Raw genomic sequence first — 26,466 nt, 5'->3', positions numbered from 1 at the left:
TCTACTAGATTTTCTTGTTTCTTTGAATATAGGCCCTGGTGGTACTTATTCATAATGGACTAAATTTCTTGGATATCGGTTGTGATTGTTTCCATGGCGTCTCTAATCTTGTTTATTTGAGCCTCCTCTCTCCTTTTTCTTTGATTAATCTTGGAAGGGGTGTGTCTATTTTGTTGACTCTTTCAAAGAAACAACTTTTTGTTTTATTGATTTTGTGTATAGTGGATCTTATTTCAATCTCTGATATTTCTGATTTTATTTACATTATTTCTGTCCTTCTAGTTGTTTTAGAGTTAACTTTCTCTTGCTCCTCTAGGTGTTTCAATTTTTTTACGTTATTTACATGCTCTTCTTCTGTCTTTTTAATATGGGCTCCTAGTGCGATAAATTTGCCTCTTAGAACTGCCTTTGCTGTGTCCCATAAGTTCCTTTGTGAATCCTCTTGGTTGTCATTACATTCAAGGAAGTTTTGAATTTCTTCTTTGATCTGATCAGTCACCCAGGAGTTAGTCAGAAGTGTGTTGTTCAGCTTTCAAGTGTTTGAATGTTTTTTGACTTTTACTGTGTTGTTCAGAACTAGTCTGACTCCACTGTGATCAAATAGAATGCATGGGATTATATCAGTCCTCTTGTATCTGCTTAAGTTTTCTGTATGAACTATTATATGATCTATTTTGGAGTGTGTTCCATGTGCTGCAGAGAAAAAACTTTTCACCATTGGATGGAAAACTCTTTGTATATCTGTTTAGCCCTGCTGGGCTATGGTGTCGTTTAAGTCCATGGTGTCTTTGCTTATTTTTTGTTGAGTTGACCTGTCATTTGGTGAGAGTGGCATGTTGAAGTCTCCCACTATGATTGTGTTTGTGTCTCTCTTGTTCTGTAATTCTGTTTGATGAATTTGGGTGCTCCCGTGTTGGGGGAGTAAATGTTTATAACTGTAATATTCTGGGTATGGATTGTGCCCTTTACTAATATGTAGTGGCCGCCTTTATCCTTATGTACTGATTTTACTGAGAAGTTAATTTTGTCAGAGATTAAGTTTGCAACTCCTGATTTTTTGCATGGTGCATTGGAGTGGAAAATTCGTTTCCATCCTTTCACCTGGAGCTTGTTTCTGTTTTTGGCAGTAAGGTGGGTCTCTTGGTGGCAACATAGGGATGGGTCTTGTTTCTTAATCCAGTCTGCTGCTCTGTGTCTTTTGATTGGATTATTTAGCCCATTCACATTTAGGCAAATTATGGAAAAGTGGTCATTGCCCTTTGTCATTATTTAATTTTACTTATGAATTTCTTTCTCTCTTTTTTTCCCTTTTGTGTTTAGTGATTTATAGGTAATTGCTTCTTGATGGGGGTTCTGGCTCTTCTGCCATTTGTTCTTGATTATTTAATATTTTTTGTAATGCTTGTTTGGTGTGCATGTATTCATATAGCTTCTCTTTGGAGTGAAATATTCTTGTTTCACCCTCAAATTTAAAAGTTAGTTTTGCTGAATAAATCAGTCTGGGCTGGCAGTTGTTGGTCTTCAGGGTATGAATGATGTTTTTCCAAGCTTTTCTTGCATTTAGGGTTTACATGGAGAGGTCTGCAGTTATTCTAATTTTTTTCATTGTAGTATAGCTCTTTCTTTGTTTTTGCAGCATTTAAGATCAGCTCCTTGGTATTCGGGTGTAGTGCTTTTACTATGATGTGTCTAGAGGATTTCCTTCTTGGATCTTGCCTATTTGGAGTCCTGAAATCTTCAATAATGTGAGTATTTTCCCTTTTGAGATTGGGGAAGTTCACAGCTATGATTTTGGTGAATAAGTGTTGCATTCCTTTATCAAGGTACCCCGCCCCTTCATTGATCCCTATTATACAAAGATTATATTTCTTGGCTGCACATGCCAGATCCTGGAGTTCTCTCTGGTAAATTCTGACTGATCTTTCCAGGCTGACGATTCTCTTTTATCTTCTGTTCCTTATGTCCTATTCTCCATCTCAGTCAATCTGCGGCTTAATGCCTCCATTTTTGCTTGAATTGTGGACACTGAGCTGATCATGTCTGCTGAGAGGGTATTAATCTTTTCTTCCACTTCTCTTTTGAATACGAGGAGCTCCTTGGTAATTTCCTGATTTTGTTTTTGGAATTCTGCTTTAATGTCATTAGTCATATCCAAAATCATCTCCTTGAATAGAGTCATATTTTATGTCTCTTCAGGTGTCATTTCTTGGGATAGTGACATCTCTCTCATCCCTTCATTTTTGTTTCCTTTTGGGCTTTGTTTGGGACTTTGATTATTTATATATGTCATAATTCATCTTTGTACTTTCCAAGGCGTCGAGGACTGTTGTAGGTTCACTCTGTGGTTGCAGGTGGCAGTCTTTACTTGGCTTGGGACTGGTGGTTCTGGGAATCTGTGTATCTGTGGTTCTCAGCCAAATTGGTTCTGCTGCTGAGTAGTTCAGAGTTTGCAGCTTTTGCAGGTGTTCAGCCTGTTCCCAGAGGCTGTGTGCTGCTGCACGCCTAGCTCTCAGCCCAACCAGTGGCCTCACAGTGGGCTGTAGGATGGAGTTGCCCACTTCAGTCTCAGCTAGCGGGGCGGATGGCTAGTTTTCCTGCACTCTTCCCAGGGGTAGGTCCCAGCTGAGGGCTTGGGATTTGGGGGGTTTTGAGTGCTCTCAGCTAAACTAGCCTGTCTGGTTTCAGCCCCGTTCCCAGGGGCAGGGCCCAGTGGAGGACTTGGGCTCCGAGGGCGGAGCCGTGCCTTTCTGACTCTCAGAGGGTGAGCTTAGCCCCTGCTGGTCTGCCCTTCAGTTCCCTGCTGTGTTTCAGACACTTTGGCAGAGAGTCTGTCTGTTACTCTGTGTGGGGCCCCTTGGTGTTGTCTTGAAGGAGACTCCCAGCAGGAGGGCGCCCCGCTCAGGGCTCAAGTTTGGGTGAGACAGATGCTGGCTCCCAGACTTCCGCACACCCCCACACGCTGTTGGAAGGCAGGATCTCAGTGCCCCCTCAGTCTCCAGTTTCAGTGGCCTGGGAGAGGAGGCTGTTGGGCTGGTGGGAGCAGGGACACCTCTGCCCCCTCTGGTGGGGTGCTGAGTCTTAGCACCCGCCCACCAGGCAGTATCCAGTCAATGGCCTGGAGGAGGGGGCTGTTGGGGGAAAGGACAGGATTCTGAATTCCTTGCCCCCCTGCACTTATCAGTCTTTCTTCGGCGGGGTGGAAGGGACTGGGTTAAGTTCTGTAGCTGGCCACCAGCTCTGCTTTCCTGGTGGGTTTGGGGAACCCTTTGGATTACTTACTCCTCGGCATTTGGCTGTGAGCTGCTCCATGTTGTTGGATGGTCGTTCGCCTCCTCTCTGGTCCCCGCCGCTGTCTGTGCTCACCGCGCCCGGTCTGTGTGGGTTTCTGCATCTGGATTCCGCCATTTGCTGGCATAGCTGTAGTTCTGGGCTTCCCGAGCCCGAGGCCCTCCACTGTGGCTTTTGTGGCTTGGAGCCAGTGGCAAGGGCTAGGGGAGGGGTTCTTGAATTTCAGATTCTTTGAGAAGGTTGGATATAAACTTTATCTGTATTTCTTTTCTGGTTTGTGTACTTCTCCATTGCTTCTTGCATTTGTAGTTGTGGGTTTCTTAAGATAGTTGGCTCGTGGGATTCCCTGATTCTCTCTTTTTGTGGGAGAGAGCTAGGCTGGGTCCCTATTGTCTCAGCGCCATCTTATGCTCCTCCCACACAACCACTTTTTAAAACCATGATTCCTGACCATATATTTGCCAGTTTAGACCACACACACACACACACACACACACACACACACACACACACAGTGCAGGAAGCAGCTAGCATAAAGGGAATAGGCAACACAGTCACTGTAATCACTGCTTTAAAAACAAAGATTAAACCAGGTGTCGTGGCTCACACCTGTAATCTTAACTACTCAGGAGGCTGAGATCTGAGGATCAAGGTTCAAAGCCAGCTCAGGCACTAAAGTCTGTGAGACTTTTATCTCCAATTAACCTCCTTAAAACTGGAAGTGGTGTTGTGGCTGAAGTGGTAAGGTGGTTAGCCTTGAGCTGAAGAGCTCAGGGACAACACTCAGGGCCCAGAGTTCAAGCCTCACAACCTACAAAAAAAAGAAAGAAAAAAGAAAAGAAATAAACAAAAACAAAACAAAGGTAATACTGTAATATAACGCTACTGTATCACCGCAAGTTAATTCCGGCTACAGCCTTCTGTCCTCAGGTGGTGGCTACAGGTGGATGGAGGAACTTTGTTCTTCCTCTCATTCTGCATTTGCTGAGATTCAGTAGAGGCACCAGTGCCATAAGCAGGGTGGGCTCATACTTTACTCCTCATCACCCAAACAGGGGTGAGACCTCCAAATACACCAGGCAGCAAGTGAAGAGGTATGTTGCCTAGCTTCTGGCATCTTTAGCTAGCTACAGGACAATCCAGATTGCATGATCGTGAACCACACAGAAGAAGCCTATGGCCATACTTGGGATTTGCATCCTCCTCCCAAGCATGCATTTTTCCGTCTCCTTTTTCTGTACCAGGTGGCACCAAAGAAAGATCCAGTATTGAATCTGCACCTGGCTGCTGGCATACAGTTAGGAGGCCACGTAGTTTTGTCATTTTGCCAGCTCAGATTTTCTGCATAGTTATGACATCTTGCATTCAAATCTGGCATCTGCAGACCATGCAGGTATCCAGTCACATCCCAAACCCACTTTGTCTCAATGGAGCTGCACCACAGTCTTTTATGGATTTAGTTACATTTTGAATAAGGTATCAAGATTTTCCCTATAACAATTTTTTCTTGCAATTGAACACAAAGTGTACCCTCATATTGACACCCATTTTGAGTGTGCATTGTGTGTATGTTCATGTGCTTGGGTGTGTGTTTTGTGTGTTATTGGTGATTGTGAGATTTGGATTCATGAATTCACACAATTTCACTTTACTTTCTTCATTGGGTATGTAGATTTCATATGTAAGTTACATGGTGTTTGTAAAATGTAATCTGTAGTAAATGTTAAAATGAAAAGACTGAATATTAATTTATAGGATATTTACAGCACATTTATAGGATAGTTTTACTCTAAAATGTGCCCAAATTTGACAATTTTGTGGTAGCGAACCTGTAGCTTGAGTTCTGGTCCCTGAACTCATTGTTCCTGAATTTCTTTTGCTCAGTCAAGACCTCTACCTAGAGAGTCACAGCTCCCTTTACAGATTATTTGGAGGTAGTTTACTGCAAATAAGACTGTCTTGGACTTTCCTGCCTAGGAGGGCATTGCATCATGATTTCAGATCTAAGTCCCCTACGTGGCTAGAATTACAGGTTAATGCACCAAGGCCTGGCAAATGTTCCATGCTCTGTAGTTTGACTTTGTGTCTAATGTTAAAGCACAATGAAATAGTGTAATTTATGTCTTCTGGTAATGACAAAAGTACTGTTTGATGGATAAGTGTACATGTGTGTACCTGTTTGTGTGATAGAGTATGCAAAGGTGTGCATTATGGAGAGATATATTGAAGAGATGCAAAGTAAGTTTAAAAGGTAACATCAGTTTCTATGCTGAGATCTCTGGACTGAGCATTGAAACAAATCTGGGAAGAAAAGTCTATGACATTTTTACCTCAAATAAGCAGTACAAAGCCACAATGGAAGTTGTAGTTAAAGTAGTAGACTGCAAAACCTAATTTTTAAAAAAATGGGTAAGGGAAAGTATCCATGCCCTCAGTTCAATCTCCTGTCTACTTACATAAATACACTTGGGCATGATCGTGAGTGTCAGAGCATACATAACCACATACACCTTTCTGAAGAAACTCCATATCCTGCACAGTTAATATGTGCTAATAAAAATATAGCATAAAAGGCTTGGGATGTATGTGAACTCTTGGTTGAGAAATTACCTAAGACTCCATATGCTTCCCAGTACTGCTAAACAAAAATGATTGTATCTAAGAGGCTTCAAATGTGAGGGTTCCTTTGTATAAAATAGTCACATCTCTTTCAGGGAATATGTGCTAAGATTAGGCATCTTTCTCATCCATATTTAAAACAAGAATTTTACTGAGAAAATCCAACTTGTCCCTCTCCTAGCTCATAAAGCAACTGGCTTAAAAGAGAAGAAATGTTACTTTTGTAAACTATGTGGATTGTTTTTATTTCTGCTAATGAAGATTCTACCTGTACATTGTGACCATTCAGCGTATAGGGAATAGCATACCTCATGACTTTTTAAAAAACTGATCCTGGGGCCTGAACTCAGGGACTGGGAACTGTCACTGTGCTCAAGGATAGAATAATTCCACTTGAGCCAGGGCACTACTTTCAGCTTTTTCTGGTTAGTTTATTGAAGATAAGTCTCATACTCCTGTGTGGGCTGACTTTGAACAGTGATCCTCAGATCTTAGCCTCTTTGTGCAGCTAGGATTACACGCATAAGCCACCAAATCTCAGGTATAAAATTGCTTCTTACTGGGTATTCTTGGTATCCACAATTCTGAGCTTGGCTCAGAAGGGACATTTTTAATGGTTCTTTTATAGAAAGAGGAGACTCGTGTATACAGAAAGGTTGGATTTTTTGTGTGTTTGGGATGGTATTGTGCAATTGATGGGGCTTGAAATCAGGGCCTGGACTCTGAGGTTTTTTGCTCAAGGATTGTTGTTTAACACTTGAATCACAGCTCTACTTCTTTCCAGTTGGAGGTAAAGTGGAGGTTAGAGTTTCATGGATTCTCCTACCTTGAATGACTTTAAAATGGGATACTCACATCCCATTCTCCTGAGTAGCTTAGATTTGAGCTGTGCCCAGCTATCACATTAAAGTTTGAGAGGTTCATCCTATATGTTTAGATCCAGAATCAGCCTTCTTCCAAACCCATGCCTGAAAATGTTTTTCATTCAAAATAGGAAAATAAAAAAGCTTAAGCTCATGTGAAGTAGAGCATTGTACTATAGTTTATCTGGGATGGTCTGCAAAGGTCCATGTTAGCAGACTGTGGACTGTTGGGAAGTGGGGACATCTTCAGGAGCTAGGTCTTGTGAGGAAGTCAGCTGATTGGGAGTGCACCCGTTATGTCTGAATCCACTTCTCAGTCACCATGAGGTGCGAAGTTGAACTCCACTTCACCCTGCTTCAGCCTATGCAGAAAAGTCCATGAGATTCAAATCTCCAACTAACAAGTAAAAATCTCATGTCACAACCTGCAAAGCAATAGTCTGATCAATTGTGGACTGAGCTCTCACAAACAATGGCTTAAAAGAAACCTTGCCTCCAAACATTTAGCTAGGCAGCTAAAACCAGGGCAAGGTTGCTGTCCCTTGACTGGTTCACTTAAGGTTAGCATTCTACCACTTGAGCCATAGCTCTACTTCTGTCCTATGGCTAGTTAATCAGTGGTAAGATTCTGACAGACTTTCTAGCCCAGACTGGATTGAAACCACTATTACCAGATCTCAGCCTCCTAAGCAGCTAGGATTGCAGGTATGAATCACTGGTTCCTATTTCTGGGCATTATTCTTTTGAGTAGAGGCTGAAAGACCAGTTTCCTGCACCGTGGACCATGCCTTCAGGATCACCTACAAAAGAATTGGACCCTTGTGCCCCACTCAAGATCTGTTGACTATGCATTTACTAAAACATACTCAAATTATACATGTGTACATTAAAAAGGTGACAACTCTATCCTCTACCATTAATCTCAAAGCTCTCAGAGTTCAAAAAGCTTTCTGTACCTGAGCAGATCAGAAGTAGTAATTTACGTATCTATTTTATATTTATATATGTTTTGATTTAATAATTCAAAAACCAGCCCCTTGTAATAAACCAAGGTTACTCTCTAGTTCAATCCCCCCTCTCATGTATTCTTTACGCTTGAGTTTGAAAGGAAAAAAATACCTCATGTGATTCTAAATTTTCCCATGGAACAATTCCTCAATGAGCAAAAAAACTTACCTTTCTTTATCCATTTTGGATGATCAGGTGTTAGTACATTTCTTGAAATTAACATGTATTTCTCGGACAAATAATCAAAGCTTATGGGAATGCAGTATATAGCACAGTATTTGTCATCTGTACTGTATCCTTCACATTGATTGTGACAGCACTGTGGTAGATGCTGTTCTGATGATTACATCAGCATTAAATATCAACCACAAGACACAATGCAGGTGCTCATGGCGTTACAAGGTTCTTTTTTTCCCCTGTAAAATTTGTTTTTGTGACCGTTTTCACATAGCAACAACAAATATCACAAGATGCATTCTTCAACATATCTTTTAAAATTTGTTTATTAAAATAAACACAAAATGAATTGAATGCAAAATTTCACTACATAGAGAGGTTACACACTCATTATGTCCATTCACCCTGCTATTGCTGTGTTCCTCCTACTCCATTCTAGCCATTGTACATTTTCCCCAGTAACCTCTCTTAAAGTAAACTCTCAGGAGTGGGATGTCTGGAACACATTATGCTTCCTTTAAAAGATTTTAATACACATATACAAAATTCAAACGCTACCCAAATTTTTTGGCATTCTAAGTACAAGATCTAACCCTTGCTCATTACGCTGGCCCACCACTATTTGAGCCATGCATCCAGCTAGGCTATTTGATGTTGTTTTACTGATGAAGTCTAGTTAACTGTTCTGCACAAGCTGGCCTCAAACCACAGTTTTAAGATAGCATCCCCCTCAGTAGCTAGTGTTACAAATGATGCCACTAGCATATATCAAGTATATTACAAATTTTAAAACCGGAACCTGTGTACACTAGATTTGGAATATAATAACATTATATAAAAAAGAAACAAAAAGAAGGATACAGGCTTAAAAATATTTAAAAGTACATTTTTTCACAATTATCCCCAGAATATGTTCTCTGTTGAGCAATACCACTTTCCCCCGATAAATTATACTGGGAATTCTTCAGGAAAGTGTGCTTTCTTATTAAAGACTTTGTTTCCCTAAGAGATTCAAGATCCCTGAACACTCTTACAGATACTTTGACACTTATTTCAGTCTGATGGATTATTTTTGTGACAATTCAGGGAAGACTGATACTGCTCATATGTAAAGGGCTTTTCTCCAGGATGAATTTTTATGTGTCCTCTAAGATGACAATGTTCCCTGAAGGATTTCTAACATCCTTCATTTCTGTTGGCATTTATGTGGTATCTATCCAGTGTGAAGTTTTGTTTGTACAAGAAGACCATACTTTTCTCTATAGGCTTTCCCACAATTAAACACACCTCAAAGGTGATATTCCCATTTTGTAATTTCAGGTGACTCTTAAAATTTGATGGAGTATTATAAATGTTTTTACAATGGCTACATAAATTATTTTTCAGTCTGATGTGTCTTATGTTTGTCAAAGAATAGAACCGTTTTGAATATTTTAGCACACAAATTTCAGGGAAGTATTTGTCCTCTACTGTGTATTAGCTTATGTCTGGTAAGATGATCACGCCTATGAAAACCTATGCCACATTCATCACATTGATACTGTTTTTGTTCAGAATGAATTCGTTTGTGTTGCGTCAGAAGACAGCTATGTCTAAAAGTTTTCTTACACTCCGGGCATTCATAAGGCTTCTCCCCTGTATGAATGGTTGCATGTCTTTTAAAGTTAGAGTTTGTGCTGAAGCATTTTCCACAAGTATTACATTTATATTGTTTGTTATCAGTGTGGACTTTGAGATGCAACTGCAAAGCTGTGGGACACAGGAATATTCTGTCACATTGGCTACATTTATGTACTTGCTTCATAGTATAAGATTTCTTATGTTCCATAAGTTGGGTGAATGAACTTAAGAATTTCCCACAGTCCTTGCATTCATAACATTTAGCTTCCATCTCATTTATATCCTGCTCAATTACAAAAGTGATTATATCACTGGGATATTCATTCTCATCCTCCTCTTTGCTTACTTCCTCATTATGAATGTCCTTCTGTGGCCTACCTTGGGAGAACTCTCCAGTATTAACCTCAGAGTCATACCATGAATGGCTTTGCTCTCCACTACCCATTTGCATACTCTGACCAATGGTAACTTCTGTGCACATGGTTTCACCAATAGAGTTATATTCAGGAAGAATGTGTTCATATGCTGACTCTTCCTTGAGGTTTTGTGTTTCTGGTTGCAAACTATTTTGACTAAGTTGTGCTTGTTGGAATTTAAGGGGAATCATCATTCCTGAACACAAATCTGAAGTAATTTCTCTGTCCATTCTGTCCTGTTCTTGACTCTCACTAAGTATGACAGGTTTGTTGAAATAAAATACTACCTGACACAAGTTCTCAGAGTTCTTCAATATCACATCCCTGTACTTCTTTGTCTGTTCTGAGCTCAACAAAATCCACTCCTCCTTGGTAAAATCTAAAGACACATTTTCAAACTGTATGGAGTTGCATGAATGAAAGTGAGTGGTTTCTCCCTCTCTGGCCATCTCCTGTTGTTTATCAATAGGAGGTTCAGCAGACAGAGAGAGTGTAATGGGTGGAGGGATGTCTGCCATTTTTCAGGCCAGAAAGTAAATACACTCTCATACAGTAGCTAGGCAACTAGGACACTGATACTGTTTGCTTCAATAGACCGTTCAGGCAAAGTCCCAAATGCAGAAAGGCAAAGATCATCAATGGCAGAGCTCAGCTCAGGCTGCTTTCCAGTGTTCTTTCCTTTGGAAAAAAGAAAGAGGCTCTTAGTGCATATGTAAGTATACAATACTATGAGCACACTTTTCTGTCACTGTGCTTTCTCCTAATGTGAAGAGCTGCCCTCTAGCTGATCTACAAGAGCACAAAACATTTAAGGATATTTAGGTTCGTGTTTTCAAATGCTATTAAAGCACTGTCCCTTCTTACATGTGACCATTTGTGTTAACTGTTATATTTCTCCAATCTTTCAGCACATACATAGTTCTACTATTCATGTTGCTACAATTAAAGAAGTCAAAGTTCTGACAGTTTAATTAAGATGTCTGTGACCCAAAAGAAACTAAACAGAGAGTTCGGATCCAATGCCAGAAAGGTTGATTTCACTCCAAAACTCATACCTGCAACTACGCTGCTGGACTTCTCAACAGTAACAATAATCAAATTCTACCTGTGTACTGAGCACCTATTAGAATAGCTAGGCACTCTCTTAGTGTTTGATGTACACTAAGTCATTCAACTTTCATATCAGAAGTGAAACTATAGCTTCTGTCCCACCAGTTGAAGAGGCAGAAACTTATTTCAAGAGCCTGTTTTGTTCAGGATCATATATTTGAGGTGGGGCACTGGGGAGTCTATCAAAGGATGAAATCAACATGACTTAAGATATACTTCACTAGTGAAGTATGAGCTCTGCCTAGATCACCCATTTCCATGAGGCCCCAGGAAGAGAGGCCCTTGATCCTTACGCCCCAGGAAGAGAGGCCCTTGACCTGGAGCTTTGTCCCTGAACTCCAGTAGACACCCATGGGAAGTGAGATGGGGACCACAATCGCCTATGCTAGAGAAGCCTGAGATCTGCAAAGCCCACATTCTCACTTTGAATCCTCCTCTACAAAGGTGGCAAGAACAGTGAGGGCATTTCTAGAGAGAAGATGGAGATAGTTACTCACCCTTTATTTTTCTGAAAGTTCTGCCCTCTGTGACTGTGGTTTAGCCTCCAGCTGTGGAATCTTCCCTATCCAGTACCCTATCCTGCTGGACAGAAAAGAAGAGAACTCCTCAGCTACATTTCCCCAGAAGATGAGAAGTACCAGAGCCTGTAAGTATGTGAGACATGGGGGATCACAATGTCTGTACTCTCTGCCACCACTATAGAGGGAGAAAGGTCTTAAATACTCTTGCGAGTATATAACTAATTCAGGAAGTTACAAAGCCTACAGATGTGGAATACAAAACGCATTGATGGTGAATGAAAAGATAAATGATGGGAATAATACCACTAAAATAAGAATGAGGTCAAAACAAGATCCCCAAATCATTCTCCTCATATTGAAGCAAATGGTATTATTTGGTCCCAACTCCGTGAATGAGCTTGGAGCCTGTGGGTCACAACAATAGTCTTGTCTAATAAGGAGACTGAGATCTGAGGTTGGAAGATGGAAGGCAGCTTGTGGAACAAAGGCTAAGAGAGCCTCATTTCCAATTAAGCAGCAAAAAGCTGAAAGTGAAGATATGGTCTAATGTCTAGAGTAGAAATCTTAAGTAAAAAAACAAGAGTGAGCTCAAGGCTCTGTGTCCCCTGTACCAACACACACAAAAATGAGACTGGAACTGTGAGACAACTTCACAAAAGGTTAGAGTCTAGTTGTATATGTGATTAATTTGAATAAAAAAAACACTGAAATGATGAATCAGAAACCAATGCATGCACCGGCAGCACTCAGGCTGGGGTCAGATGTGAGAGTCCCCAGAAGCCAAGCTGGAGACCTGAGAGGACTGGGAGGATGCAGCGCCTCTTCCCTGAACTCTCAGAATGCTGAGAGTCTCCTAAAATGTTCCATCAGTCCTGGCTTGAAGGACCTCAGGTTCCTATCCTAGGTGAAGGCGATTCCCACACACAACATTCTGGGAATTTAGGGATAGACATAAATCTATGTTAATCGTAATTTACATGCTGCTTGTACCTGTTTTGTAAGGTAAAAAAAGGTGGTTTATCACTTGAGTATATCACATGATTGTTGCTTGCGATCTCACTTTTTTCTGCATTTTCAACCCCTGTACCCTTCTCAATTAATAGCCTGTAAAAACAGACCCAGTACATCTGAAGCTGGAGGAAGGCTTCAGGACCCTTGTGCCCCAAACCTTAATTCTGAGGTCTGGTGTCCATTATTGTCTTTTCCCTGTTCGTCTCAAGTTGTGAGTCAGATATGGGAATGCAAAAATGAAACCTTTCAAAACATATCTGGAGAAAATATGGTATTCATCCTTTTTACCTTTCATTTTTTTCCAGTCCTGAGGCATGAACTCAGGGCCTGAGCAGTGTCCTTGGGCTTTCTCAAGGCTAGCACTCTACCACTTGAGCCACAGCACCATTTCCAGCTTTTTCTGTATATGTAGTATCGAGGAATCAAACCTGGGTTTTTGTGCTTGCTAGTCAAGTACTGAACCACTAGGCCAAACTCCAAGCCCCATGTTTTGCCTTTTTTTATACAGTGCTGGTATATGAATTCGGTAAGTAGATTTGTATTTTTAAACTAATGCTACATAAAAAATGATTTTACATTTTCTCCATTTAATATGAAAAAATTAATGCTAACAAAACAGCAAAATGCAGTTAGAAAACACAAGGAAAAGTAGCCTCGGTACGGTAAGAAATAAAAGCCCAAGAAGAGTTTCCAAATAATGGTTGGAACTGAATTCAGGAAAAGAATAAGATAACTTTCCTCTTCCCAGAGACAGCTGGCATGATACCATTGACTGGCCTTGGGCCCCAGGGTGGTATACGTTTTCTTGCTGACTAAAGGAGCTCAGGGAGAAGTTCACCCTGGTTAAGGGGCAGGAAGCAACAGCATATACCATGGCATTTGGCACAACTTTCATGTCTGTTCATGTGCATTCCTCTTGCTTTCTTCTCAGAAGAATGCTATCTATAGCCATGCTATCTAAACTGCAAAAGTGGTCTTCTGAATATTGTCAAGGTTTTTTGTTTGTTCTGGTCATGGGGCTTGAACTCTGGACGTGATTCTTATAATCTTAGATACTGCAGAGGCTGAGATTTGATGATAATGGTTCAAATGCAGACTCAGCAGATAAGACTGTGAGACTCTTCATTTAAGCACAAAACTGCAAACAGTTGTGCATGGTGGCTCATGCCTGTAATCCTAGCTACTCAGGAGGCTGAGATCTGAGGATCGAAGTTCAAAGCCAGCCCTGGTACTAAAGTCCATGAGACTCTTATCTCCAATTAACCACTAGAAAACCAGAAGTGGGACTGTGGCTCAGGGGTAGGGTGGTTTCCTTGAGCTGAAGAACTCAGGGACAATGCCCAGGCCCAGGAGTAAGGCAGTAGCCTTGAGCTGAAGAGCTCAGGGACAGTCCCCACGCCCAGAGTTCAAGCTCTAAGAAAGAAAAAAAGAAAAATCAAACAAATAAAAAAGCCACTGTAAACAGAGCTGTAGTTCAAAGCGGTAGAGAATTATCCATGAGTGCAAAGTTAGGGACAGTGGTCAAGTCATTGAGACAAGCAATAGGACTGGCACAAAAATCATAATAGAAACCTAGAGATCCATATTGGTTCAGGCTTGTAATCAGCTTGTAATCATATCCAGGAGTCAAACCTTGAGAAAACTGAAGTCTGAGAGAAACAGAGGTGAAAAAAAGAAAATAAAACAATCATCAAGACAGCAGCTTAGTGCTTCTAATTTACTGTTTTGAGTTGGTATTGTACAGAAATTAATAGCCATATTGATCTAGATACCTTAAACTTAATATTCTTCTATTTGTTTAGGGGTAAATGCACTATTAAAAATGTAAGGTCTTATCTATGTGGGTTTGATTGCAGAACCTAATAAAGTATTCTCTCAGCTACATGACAAGCTATAGATAGAAGCATGGCAATCTAGACTAGCCCTTGGCAAAAATAGGGCATCCAATCTAAAAACTATGGAAAATATTTGGGGACATGGCTTATGTAGTAAAACACCAACCAAGCAAGGGTAAGTCCCTGAATTTAAACCCCAATGCCACCTAAAATAGCAACATAATCTTGAATGTAATGGTGAGTTATACGGCTTGTAATTTCTCCAGTTATTGCAAGAAAAAGAATAAATTACATACTTCTAAGGGTCCAAGAGAAAAAGATAAGTAAATCACTATTGAATATAATTATAAATAGTTTTTAAAATATTGGAATCTTCCCCACACATACCTTGGACATGCTTTAGCATTATCATCGTGTGTGTGTGTGTGTGTGTGTGCGCGCTCGAGCCCTGGGTGCTCTTGCTGAGCTTTTCTGCTCAACACTAGGTCTCTACCATATGAATCACAATTTGGTTACTCCTAATTGTTGTTTAATTGGAAATGATAATATCAAGTTTTTTCCAAGCCAGTCTGGCTTTTATTTACATTCTCAAATCTCAGCTTCTCGAGTAACTAAAATTAAAGCCATGAGACATTTCTCAGCCTTCCTTTTTCAGTGGCTATGGGAGATGGTGTCTCACATACTTTTCTGCATTGGCTGTATTTGAACCTCAATTCTTCAGGTCTAAGCCAGCAGGGTACCTAGGATTCATTTTTATTTTATAGCCTGAACATGTTATACTCAGAGTTGAAGAGCTTGTGACCTTGCAACTTAAATAACACAAGGCGACAAAACAAACCACAACACAATATAACAAAACAAAATCAAAGAAAACTCCCTTGATTATGGCCAAAAGAATAAGGGATTAGGAAAAAAGCATCCTAGCAATATATGTTGCTTCTTTTTGATGCCTTGTTATTTTGACAATAACAAGAATGGACCTTAGAGGCAGGTACTTAATTACAAGTGCAGGTATCCAATAGTATATCTGTTTCTTACAACTGAATCTCTAATTTTCCAAGATTAGCTTGGAGACACTGCCTCTATATGTAACTCTATAATGCTATTTTATATTGAGATAAGATCTGAAAAACTAATTTCTTTGAATGGCCTCAAACCACAGTCCTCTGTATCTTAAAACCAAGGGTAACTACGATAGTAGAAGTAGGCCCAGCAGAGGAAAAAACTGGCGGAAACCACATAGGCCCTAAGGAAGCATAAAGTCATAATGTCACATGAGAAATACTCAAAAAATATAATGAATATGTTAGTACCCACCTGTTAATCCTAGCAACAAAAAGGTGGAAGATGAATTATGGAGACCTCAAGGCCCACCTGGAATAAATAAGAAGACTTTGTTATAAAAAAGAAAGAAAAAAAGCAAGAAAGCAAGCAAGCAAGCAAGCAAGCAAGAAAGAATGAAAGAACGAACAAAAGTAACAAGCACTGGGAGCGGAAGATGGCACCCAGACAATACGGACACTGCCTAGCTCTCTCCCACAAAAAGAGAGAACCAGGGAATCCCACGAGACAACTACCTTAAGAAATCCACAACAACAAACTCGAGAAGCAACGGAGAAGGACTCAAACCGGAAAAAAAAATCCAGATACAGCTCACATCCAACTTTCTCAAAGAATTCGAAACGCGAGGACCCCTCCCCCACCACTCGCCTCCAGCTTCAAGCCGGGAAAAGCTACGGTGGAGGGCGCTGGGCCGGGCAGCTCCAACCGCCGCAAAAACCAGCATAGACCGGGCCAGCAAGCGGCAGAAGCAGACGCAGGAACCAGCACAGACCACAACAGCAAGCAGCGGAACCCAGACGCAGAGCACAGGCGGCGGCTGAGATCCAAGGGGAATGAATGATTCTCCAACACCGTGGAGCAGGCCACAACCAAACGCAGAGGAGTGAGTAGCGCAGTGGGTAGCCCAGCAAGTAGCCCAGCGGGTCCCCAAACCCATTGGGAAAGCAGAGCTGGTGGCAAGCTATATAACTTAACTCAGACCCCACCACCCCACCTGAGAAAGACTGGCAAGTACAGGGGGGCAAGGAATTTTGAATCTTGACCCTTCCCTCAACAGCCCCCTCCCCCCAGGCCATTGACTGGAGACTGACAGGCCGGCCGGCGCTAAGACCCAGCAACCCACCAAGGGAGGCAGAGGTGTCCCAGACCCCACTCTCCCAAAAGCCTCCTCCCACAGGCCTCTGACTGGAGACTGACAGGCAGGCAGGTGCTAAAACCCAGCACCCCACCAAAGGGGGCGGAGGTGACCCTGCTCCCACCCGCCCAAAAGATTCCTCTCCCAGGCTTTTGACCAGAGACTGACAGACGGGCCAGCGTTAAGACCCAGCACCCCACCAAAGGGGGCAGAGGTGTCCCAGCTCACCCGCCCAACAGGTTCCTCTCCCAGGCCACTGGGTCTGGAGCGTGGGGGGCGCTGAGACCCTGCCTTACAAAATCAGGTGGGGTGTGCGGGAGTCCGGGAATCAGCATCTGTCCCACTCAAATCTTGAGCCGGGCACCCTCCAGCTGGGAATCCCCAGCAAGACAGCACAAAGGGGCCCCCCACAGTCACAGACTCTTGGCCAAAGCAGCAGAAACACAGCAGGGAACTGAAGGGCAGACCAGTAGCCAAGCTCACTTTCTGAGAATCAGAAAGGCGCAGCTCCGCCCTTGGAGCCCACTTCCTCGGCTGGGCCCCGCCCCTGGGAACAGAGCAAACACCAGCTGGGCTAGCTGAGAGCCCCTGGAAACTCCTAAACTCCAGACCCTTGGCCTGGGGCCTGCCCATGGAAACAGCGCAGGAAAACCAACCATCCGCCCAGCACGCTGAGACTGAAGCGCGCAGACCCAGGCCACGGCCCACTGTGAAGCCACTGGTTGGGCTGAGAGCTAGTTGTGCAGCAGCACACAGCCTCTGGGAACAAGCCAAACACCTGCAAAAACTGCAAACTCTGACCTAGCCAGCAGCAGAATCAATTTGGCTGAAAACCACAGGTACACACAGATTCCCAGAACCACCGGTCCCAATCCAAGTAAAGACCGCCACCTACCGACCACAGAGCAAACTACAACAACAGCTCTCGATTGGATAGAAGAGCACAAAGACAAGTTACGACATACATAAATAATCAAAGTCCCACACAAAGTCCAAAAGGAAACAATAGCAAAGGGACAAGAGAGATGTCACCATCCCAAGAAATGACACCTGAAGAGGCACGAAATATGACTCAAGTCAAGGAGCTGATTTTGGAAATGAAAGCTGAATTCCAAAAACAAAAGCAAGAAATTTCCAAGGAACGATTCGAATTCAAAAGAGACGTGGAAGAAAAGTCCAATAACCTCTCAGCAGACATGATCACCTCAGTGTCCACACTTCAAGCAAAAATGGATGCATTAAGCAGCAGATTGACTGAGATGGAGAATAGAACATCAGGAACGGAAGATAAAACACAAGAGCTGGAACAGAAAATCGCCACCTTGGAAAAATCAGTCAGAATCCACCAGAGAGAACTCCAGGACCTGGCAAATGCAGCAAAGAAGTCTAATCTTCGTATAACAGGGATTGATAAGGGCGCAGAATTTCAGGACAAAGGAATGCAACCCTTATTCACCAAAATCATAGCAGAGAACTTCCCCACCCTCAAAAGGGAAAATACTCACATTATTGAAGGTTTCAGGACTCCAAAAAGGCAAGATCCTAGAAGGAACTCATCTAGACATATCTTAGTTAAGACACTAGACCCGAATACCAAGGAATTGATCTTAAATGCTGCAAAAACAAAGAAAGAGCTATACCACATTGGGAAGAAAATGTGATTTACAGCAAATCTCTCCACGCTAAGCCTAAATGCAAGAAAAGCTTGGAAAAACATCATTGATGTCCTGGAGACCAACAACTGCCAATCCAGACTGATATACCCAGCAAAACTAGCATTTACATTTGAGGGAGAAACAAGAATATTTCACTCCAAAGAGAAGCTTTATGAATATGTACACACTAAACCAGCATTAAAAAAAATACTAATTAATCGAGAACAAATTGTAGAACATCAAGAACCGCCATCAAGAAGCAAATATCTATAATTCACTAAATACAAAAGGGAAAAAAAGAGACAGAAAGAAACTTAGAAGTAAAAATAAATAATGACAATGGACACTGACGACTTCTCCATAATTTCCCAAAATGTGAACGGGCTGAACAATCCAATCAAAAGACACAGAGCAGCAGACTGGATTAAGAAACACCACCCATCCATATGTTGCCACCAAGAGACCCACCTCACTGCTAAAGACAGAAACAATTTCCAAGTGAATGGATAGAAACGAATTTTCCACTCCAACGCACCATGCAAAAAAGCAGGAGTAGCAATCTTAATCTCCGACAAAATTAGCTTCTCATTAAAATCAGTACATAAAGATAGAGACGGCCATTATATATTAGTAAAGGTTACAATCCATGCCCATAATATTACAGTTATAAACATCTACTCCCCCAACACGGGAGCACCCAAATTCGACAAACAAACTCTCTTAGAATTACAGAACAAGATAGACTCAAACACAATCATAGTGGGAGACCTCAATACACCACTCTCAACAAATGACAGGTCAACTCAACAAAAATTAAGCAAAGACACCATTGACTTAAACAACACCATAGCCCAGCTGGGCTTAACAGATATACACAGAGTCTTCCACCCAATGGCGAAACTTTTTACATTTTTCTCAGCAGCGCATGGAACACAATCCAAAATAGATCATATAATAGTTCATACAGAAAACTTAAGCACATACAAGAGGACTGATATAATCCCATGCATTCTATCAGACCACAGTGGAGTCAGACTAATTCTGAACAATGCAGTCAAAGTCAAAAAAACATTCAATCACTTGGAAACTGAACAACACACTTCTGAATAACTGCTGGGTAACAGATCAGATCAGAAATGAAATTAAAAACTTCCTTGAATATAATGACAATTAAGAAACATCACAAAGGAGTGTTTGTGACACAGCAAAAGCAGGTCTAAGAGGCAAATTTATCACACTAGGAGTGCATATTAAAAAGACAGAAGAAGATCATGAAAATAACCTTAAAATAAACATTAAACACCTAGAGGAGCAAGAAAAAGTTAATTCTAAAACAACTAGAAGGACAAAAATTACAAAAATAAAATCAGAAATATCAGAGATTGAAATAAGATCTACTATATACAAAATTGATAAATCAAAAAGTTGGTTCTTTGAAAGAGTCACCAAAATAGACAGACCCCTGGCAAGATTAATCAAAAACAGGAAAGGGGAGACTCAAATAAACAAGATTAGAGACCCCACAAGAACAATCACAACTGATTCCCTAGAAATTCAGTCCATAATGTATAGGTACTACCAGGGCCTATATTCAAAGAAACAAGAAAATCTAGTAGAAATGGATGATTTCTTAAATAAATATAGGCTACCCACACTGAACAATGAAGAGGTAAACAAATTGAACAAACCAATCTCTTACAACAAAATTGTGGAAGCAATCAAGGAAATGCCAACCAAAAAGAGCCCAAGTCCAGATGTATTCACTGCAGAATTCTACAAGACATTTAAAGATGAAATAACACCTATACTATTGAAACTCTTAAGTGAGAAATAGAAACAGAAGGAGCAATACCAAACTCATTTTATGAAGCTAATATTACTCTCATCCCCAAACCAGGGAAAGCCCCAACAAAAAAAATAAAACTACAGACCTATCTCTCTAATGAGATGCGAAGAAGGCATTTGACAAAATACAACATCCATTCATGTTGAAAGCACTAGAAAAAATAGGAATTAGAGGTACATTCCTCAAAATAGTGAAAACCATATATGAAAATCCCACAGCCAGTATTATAGTAAATGCTGAAAGAATGGAACCATTCACCTTAAAATCAGGAACTGGAAAGGGATGCCCACTCTCTCCACTTCTCTTCAATATAGTGCTGGAACCCTTAGCCAGAGCAATAAGGCAAGAAAAGGAAATCAATGGGATCCACATAGGGAAAGAAGAAATTAAACTATCCCTATTCTCAGATGACATGATCCTCTACTTGAGTGACCCAACAAGCTCCACTCCCAAACTTGCAGAATTAATAAACTACTTTAGCAAAGTGGCAGGATACAAAATTAACCTTCAGAAGTCAGTAGCCTTCTTGCACACCAACAATACACAAACAGAAGGCCAAATCAAGAAAATGCTCCCATTCACAATAGCCCCCAAGAGAAAAAATACTTAGGAATATACTTAATTGAAGATGTAAAGGAATTATTCAATGAAAACTATAAAAGCCTAACGCAAAAAATTAAAGAGGACACCAGCAAATGGAAAGACATCCCATGATCATGGCTAGGGAGAACCAACATAGTGAAAATGGCTATACTGCCAAAACTGATAAATAAATTCAATGCAATCCACATCAAAATAACAAAGACATTCTTTATGGAAATAGAAGATATAATCCAAAGATTCATATGGAACAAGAAAAGACCTAGAATAGTCAAAACAATTCTAGGCAAAGAGAGCAATGCTGGTGGTATTACAATACCAGACTTCAAACTCTACTGTAGAGCCATAATAACAAAAACCACTTGGTATTGGCACAAAAACAGACCAGAAGATCAGTGGAACAGAACAGAAGACCCAGAAATAGAACCACATACCTACAGGCAACTTGTATTTGACAAAGGAGCCAAAGATATACAGTGGAACAAACACAGTCTATTCAATTATTGGTGCTGGCAAAACTGGGCAGTCACATGCAGAAAACTAAAAATTGACCCTAGTCTTTCACCATGCACAAGCATTAACTAAAAGTGGATCAAAGACCTCAACGTCAGACTGGAAACCGTGAAACTGCTACATGATAAATTAGGAGAGACACTGGAACTCATAGGCACAGGCAACAGATTCCTGAACAGAATCCCAGGGTCACAACAGATTGGAGAGAGACTCGATAAATGGGACTACCTAAAAATAAAAAGTTTCTGTACAGATAAAAACATAGTCACAAAAGTAGAGACAGCCAAACAACTGGGAAAAAATATTCATCAAAAATACATCTGACAAATGCTTAACATCCAGTATCTACAGAGAACTCAACAACCTAATCCCCCCAAACCCAATAAACCATTCACTAAATGGGAAGGGAACTAAAAAGAGACATCAGAAGAAGAGATTAAAATGGCAGAAAAGTATATGAGAAAATGTTCATCATCTATGGTCATAAAGGAAATGCAAATAAAAACAACCTTAAGATATAACCTTATCCCAACAAGAATGGCCAAGATTTTGAACTCAGACAATGACAGATGCTGGTGGGGTTGTGGAGAAAAAAGGAACCCTGCTATACTGCTGGTGGGAATGCAGACTAGTTCAGCCACTCTGGAAAGCAGTGTGGAGGTTTCTTAAAGAACTGAAAATAGACCTTCCCTACGATCCCGCCATACCACTTCTGGGCATCTATCCTAAACATCATGACCCAAGATGTTATAAGGACACCTGCTCAGCTATGTTCATTTCTGCACTATTCACAATAGCCAAGTGATGGAAATAATCCAGATTTCCTACTGCAAATGAATGGATACAGAAAATGTGGTATATATACACAATGGACTTCTACATAGCCAACAGACAAGATAAAATAATGGCATTCACAGGGAAGTGAATGAATCTAGAGCGAATCATATTGAGTGAGACAAGTCAAGACCTAAGGAACAAAAGACACATGGTATCCTTAATATGTGGCTATTAAATCCATAGAGTACAAGAGCGAGGACTCAATAACTACATACCCAAAGCTATGGACATGGTAATGAAAATATAAACATACCTATATAGACATAAAAACCTATGACTCTATAGACATAATGTTTTATTTCATAAATTAATATGTTTCTATGACATACAAACCCTTAGCCTAATTTTGATTAAGTTCTAAATACTAAGTCCCAGTGATTGTAAATAGAGATTCCCTCCTTGAACACTTGTTTGTTAAACTTGTCATTTAAAATATGATGTAAAAATAAATTCTTTAATAAAAAGTATCAAGCAAACAAACAAACAGAAGTTGTGCTCTGGAGCCTCATGACTCTAATCCTAGGATCTCAGGAGGTTGAGATCTGAGAGTGTCCATTCAAAGCCAACCTTGGCAGGAAAGGCCATGAGAGTGTTCCTACCTATCAAATGCTGAGAAAAAACTAGCCTTGAGCAAATGAAACTCACGGAGTGGACTCAAACCATTAGTTCAATTCCCAGAGCTAAAAAAAACACAAGAAATGAAAAAATATTTTAATTTTATTCATATTTGTCTTTATACGAATGTTTTCCTTTATTTCTTATGTGATGATGAGATTTTTGCTTGCTGAAGACATTATGTTCATATATCAAAACAAAGAGAATAAAGTAAAAACAAAACAAATATTGCCACTCCGTTTTGAGGCTGTATCTAGGTGGAATAACTGTGCTTCTCTTTTCTGGTGGCATTAATCTTAATTCACCTGGGAGTTCCAGTGGCACCAAGCAGAATGAATAATGTTTTCCTAATTCACTGACTGCCATTATCAGCCAAAATTTGCCAGCCTGAATCCTAATTATACCATCTATGGGGGAAGGTGTTTACTATACAACTGTTCAGATCATTAGGTAACACTGGAGGAACACAGACTGCTCAACCCCAGAGACCATAGCAGAAGCAGGTAGCCACAGTTAGCATTTTAAACCTGCTTCCAATTATGTGCTCGCCATACCCCACATACCAATTTCTGGGCATCATCATCAGGCCAACTGATGATCAGATTTTTACATGGGGGTACCAAAAGATAGCTAACACCTCGATAAGACCTCTGGTATTCCCAGTGGTTATTTACTGAAAATTCAGGTGGGGACTCACCATCGACCACACAAACCCTATTCCCTCCCCCTAGGAAGAATACAGAAGTCCAGATTTGCACTGTGTACCATCAGTGACTCCTGCCTCTCATCATCCCAATTAGAGAAACCAAACACAAACAAAAGGAGAGGAAAACTGTTGCTTTAGGCTTCCTAATCATGAGCCTGCAGTGAAGCAATGTACCTACACTCCTAATGCATTTAGGTTGCATTACACTTGGAATAAGGTCTCACCATTTCCCCTAGGCAGCCTTGCATTACCAGCCATGCAAGAAGCACAGAAGCACATGGTATATGTATATCTGTCGGTTTGTGTCTATCTCTCTGCTAGTTATGGGTAGTGGATTCTCCCACTCTCACTTGTCTTTTGTCCTTTTGGTGGTATGCTACCACTTGTGCCAGGCCTGCCGTGTTATAGCCACATTTACAGAGAGGATGAGGCCATGTCATTTCCTGGTCTGTCTCATACAAATGTCAACCCATGGCAACCTTCCTCCCCAAATAGCTACTCTAACATGAGTGTGTGTACCACAGCCACAAGTAAAATCATTTGAACACCAGAGGCCCTACTGAAACATGTTACATGCAGTCACCACAAAAGAAGTAGGGGTAGAGACTATGGATTTCTTCTGGAAGTTGCGGGTAGGTGTTGGACCTTGGGCCACTTTTCAGTGTACATTAGGTGAAATTCAGATGGGAGGTCTAGCAGAAGAATGAGGGAGCCTGGGATATACTTTAATTCTACTATGACACCCATCAAGTATAAGTTGAATGCCAATTGGATCAGGCAAGAATTAGACTCACTCTGCCTAGTTGCTAACAGTAGTGGAACACAGTTAAAAATAAAAAAAAATAGATTACCTAACCTAAGAACACAGAGCAAAGTAACTACAGTTAGCACTTAAAACCTGATCCCAGAGGCAGAGACAGTTGGTTCATGCCAGTATCCCAGCTACTCCGGAGGCTAAGATCTGAAGATCAGAGTTGGAAGGCGGTCTGGGGAGGAAAATAAGAAAATCTCATCTCCAAATGACCAATAGAAACCTGGAAGTGGAGCTGTAGCTTCAAGTAGTACAGCATTAGCCCTGAGTGAAATAGCTCAGGAACAATGCCCAGACCCCGAGTTCAAGCCCCATGAGGAGAGAGGAGACAGGAGAGAGGAAGGAAAGAAACTCTGCTCACAAAGCCGCACTTGTCCTCGTGTTTCCTCAACCTGAGGGCGTCTTAGAAGGACCACGTGAGGATCGGACCTGTGGACTCAGCAAGGCGGGAAACAGCCAGGCGACAACGTGGTGGGCACCCGCACTGCCAGCGGAGATCTCGGGAGCCCTTAGGCCTCTGCGCCCCCCGCCGGCGGCGTCTGTGGAGGACCAAGGCCCAGAATCAGCGCGCACGCAATGTCTCCACTCCCCGTCCCCACACGACCCTCCCTCCTCTCGGGGTGCATTCGCTGAGGGGACCCAGGTCCCCACGCAGCCTAGGGACATCCTTTCCCCTCCACCGCCCCGCGGCTCCGTCCAAGAGCCAGCCGCACCCCAGTGGCTCCAGGCCGAGGGCCGAGACGCCTTCTCCCCTACTGCTGCCATCCGGGGGTCCTGACAGGAACCCCGACGGCCTAGCCCGCAGCGCCAGAAGAGAGTCTCCTCCCCACTCGAACCCCGCTCCCACACAGCCCCTGGTCACCGCTCTTCTCTCCCTGCCCGCGGCTTCGAACGACCCACTGAAGCTCAGGCCTCTGGAGACGCCGCGCGGCCGACAGCCAGGCGGCAATTGCCTCAGCGCTCGGCACTGCCGGAGAACATCACGTGGACCGTTGTGACCGCTACCGCCTACGACGGCGCCTGCGCATGGTGCCGGCCAGGTTCACGACCCCACGTACACACTTGCGTCCTCGTGACCCTGTGGGTGATCTAGGTTCCGGGATTGGTGTATTTTCTTCTAGCACAAACTCTTACCATTCACACTGAGAGACCAATCACATACAGGAGCTGGAGAAATGAGGGGTTGGGTGATGTTTCAGCTACCTATTCACAACCTAGGACTGCATCAATGGAGACATATTCCAATTCTTTTGTTTCCTTAGGGTTTCCATCTCACAATTATCCCTCAGCAGAATTCTGCATCTATTTAAATGATTGTTGCAAAACCATGGCTAGCTGCTCTATGTGTGCTGGGCAGTTCTGAACATTTCAGATGCAGGGATTCACCACATAGCCTCTGCTTTCTTCCATTTACCAGAAATTGTTATACTTTGCAATCAGTACACCCACCCACTTTTTGCAAAAAAAAATGAATCCGGAATATACATTTGCCTGGCCTAGCTACTTGAACCATTTCCCTCCACACCTTTGCTCCAGGCTTAGCTAGGATAAAGAGAATGATCACCACAATACCACTCTGTCACTACAAGGTAATTTCACTACAGACTTCTTTCCTCATTTGGTGCCTGCAGCTGGGTGGAGTAACTGCGTTCTGTCTCTCATGGTTTATTAGCTGAGATTCTGCAGGGAGGCCCCTTGGCATCAAACTTCTGGGCTCATATTTTTCTCATTCACTGGCTGATGGCATCACTTAAAGAGGGGTAGGAGCTCAAATGCACCAGGCATCAGGGGGAGATTATTTTGCCCAACCGATGATACGTTTAAATAACCATGGAAAAATCCATATTGCCAAACTCTGGACTCAATAGCAGAAGGTGGTAGACACAACTGAAACTTCCATTCTGGTCCCAAACATGCACTGCTCTTTCCTTTTCTCTCCACTTGGTGTCTGCACCGACAGACTGAATCTCTGTATTTTGCCTCATGCAACCAGTTGGGAGGTAATTTCCTGTTCCCAACTCCAGACCTTGTGCATGGCTGCAAATTGTAGTACTCAAAGCAAACATTTGCGGACCATGTAGGTGGAGGCTCAAACCACAAACCCTTGTCCTGACCTTTGAAAATTTTCAGATGTCCTAAGATTCAAGTAGTTGACCTGAAGCAAACACTGTCTTTCATCTTCCCAATTAGGATGAGGAACCAAACACAGATGGGAAGA

General features: G+C 41.9%; 2 protein-coding genes across 3 annotated transcripts in view; one reads left to right on the top strand and one right to left on the bottom strand.

Annotated features, from left to right (window-relative positions):
• The window catches only part of LOC150040652 (uncharacterized), a 109,832-nt gene that overhangs the window by 56,701 nt on the left and 26,665 nt on the right, over window positions 1-26,466 (top strand). The gene's annotated exons all lie outside the window — the stretch shown is intronic.
• LOC150040653 (zinc finger protein 26-like) lies at window positions 8,354-24,781 on the bottom strand. Of its 2 annotated transcripts, none has more exons than XM_090325943.1 (4): window positions 24,610-24,781; window positions 15,786-15,842; window positions 11,599-11,683; window positions 8,354-10,669 (listed from the first exon to the last, which is right to left on the bottom strand). In XM_090325943.1, exon 4 carries the CDS (start codon window positions 10,507-10,509, stop codon window positions 9,403-9,405), a length of 1,107 nt encoding a protein of 368 aa, XP_090182069.1. In that variant the 5' UTR covers window positions 10,510-10,669; window positions 11,599-11,683; window positions 15,786-15,842; window positions 24,610-24,781; the 3' UTR covers window positions 8,354-9,402. The 2 variants fall into 2 exon arrangements, with proteins under 2 accessions (XP_090182069.1, XP_090182068.1); XM_090325942.1 differs by having other exon boundaries at window positions 11,599-11,680.

Source organism: Megascapheus bottae, chromosome X (genome assembly GCF_031878675.1).
Source record: "Megascapheus bottae isolate mThoBot1 chromosome X, mThoBot2.hap1, whole genome shotgun sequence".
In the NCBI taxonomy this organism is placed as follows: domain Eukaryota; kingdom Metazoa; phylum Chordata; class Mammalia; order Rodentia; family Geomyidae; genus Megascapheus; species Megascapheus bottae.
This window is presented reverse-complemented; position numbering and strand designations above follow the sequence as displayed.

Coding starts and splice junctions, on each gene's coding strand:
- LOC150040653 (XM_090325943.1), bottom strand. CDS start 10,509: ATGGCAGACATCCCTCCACCCATTACACTCTCTCTGTCTGCTGAACCT.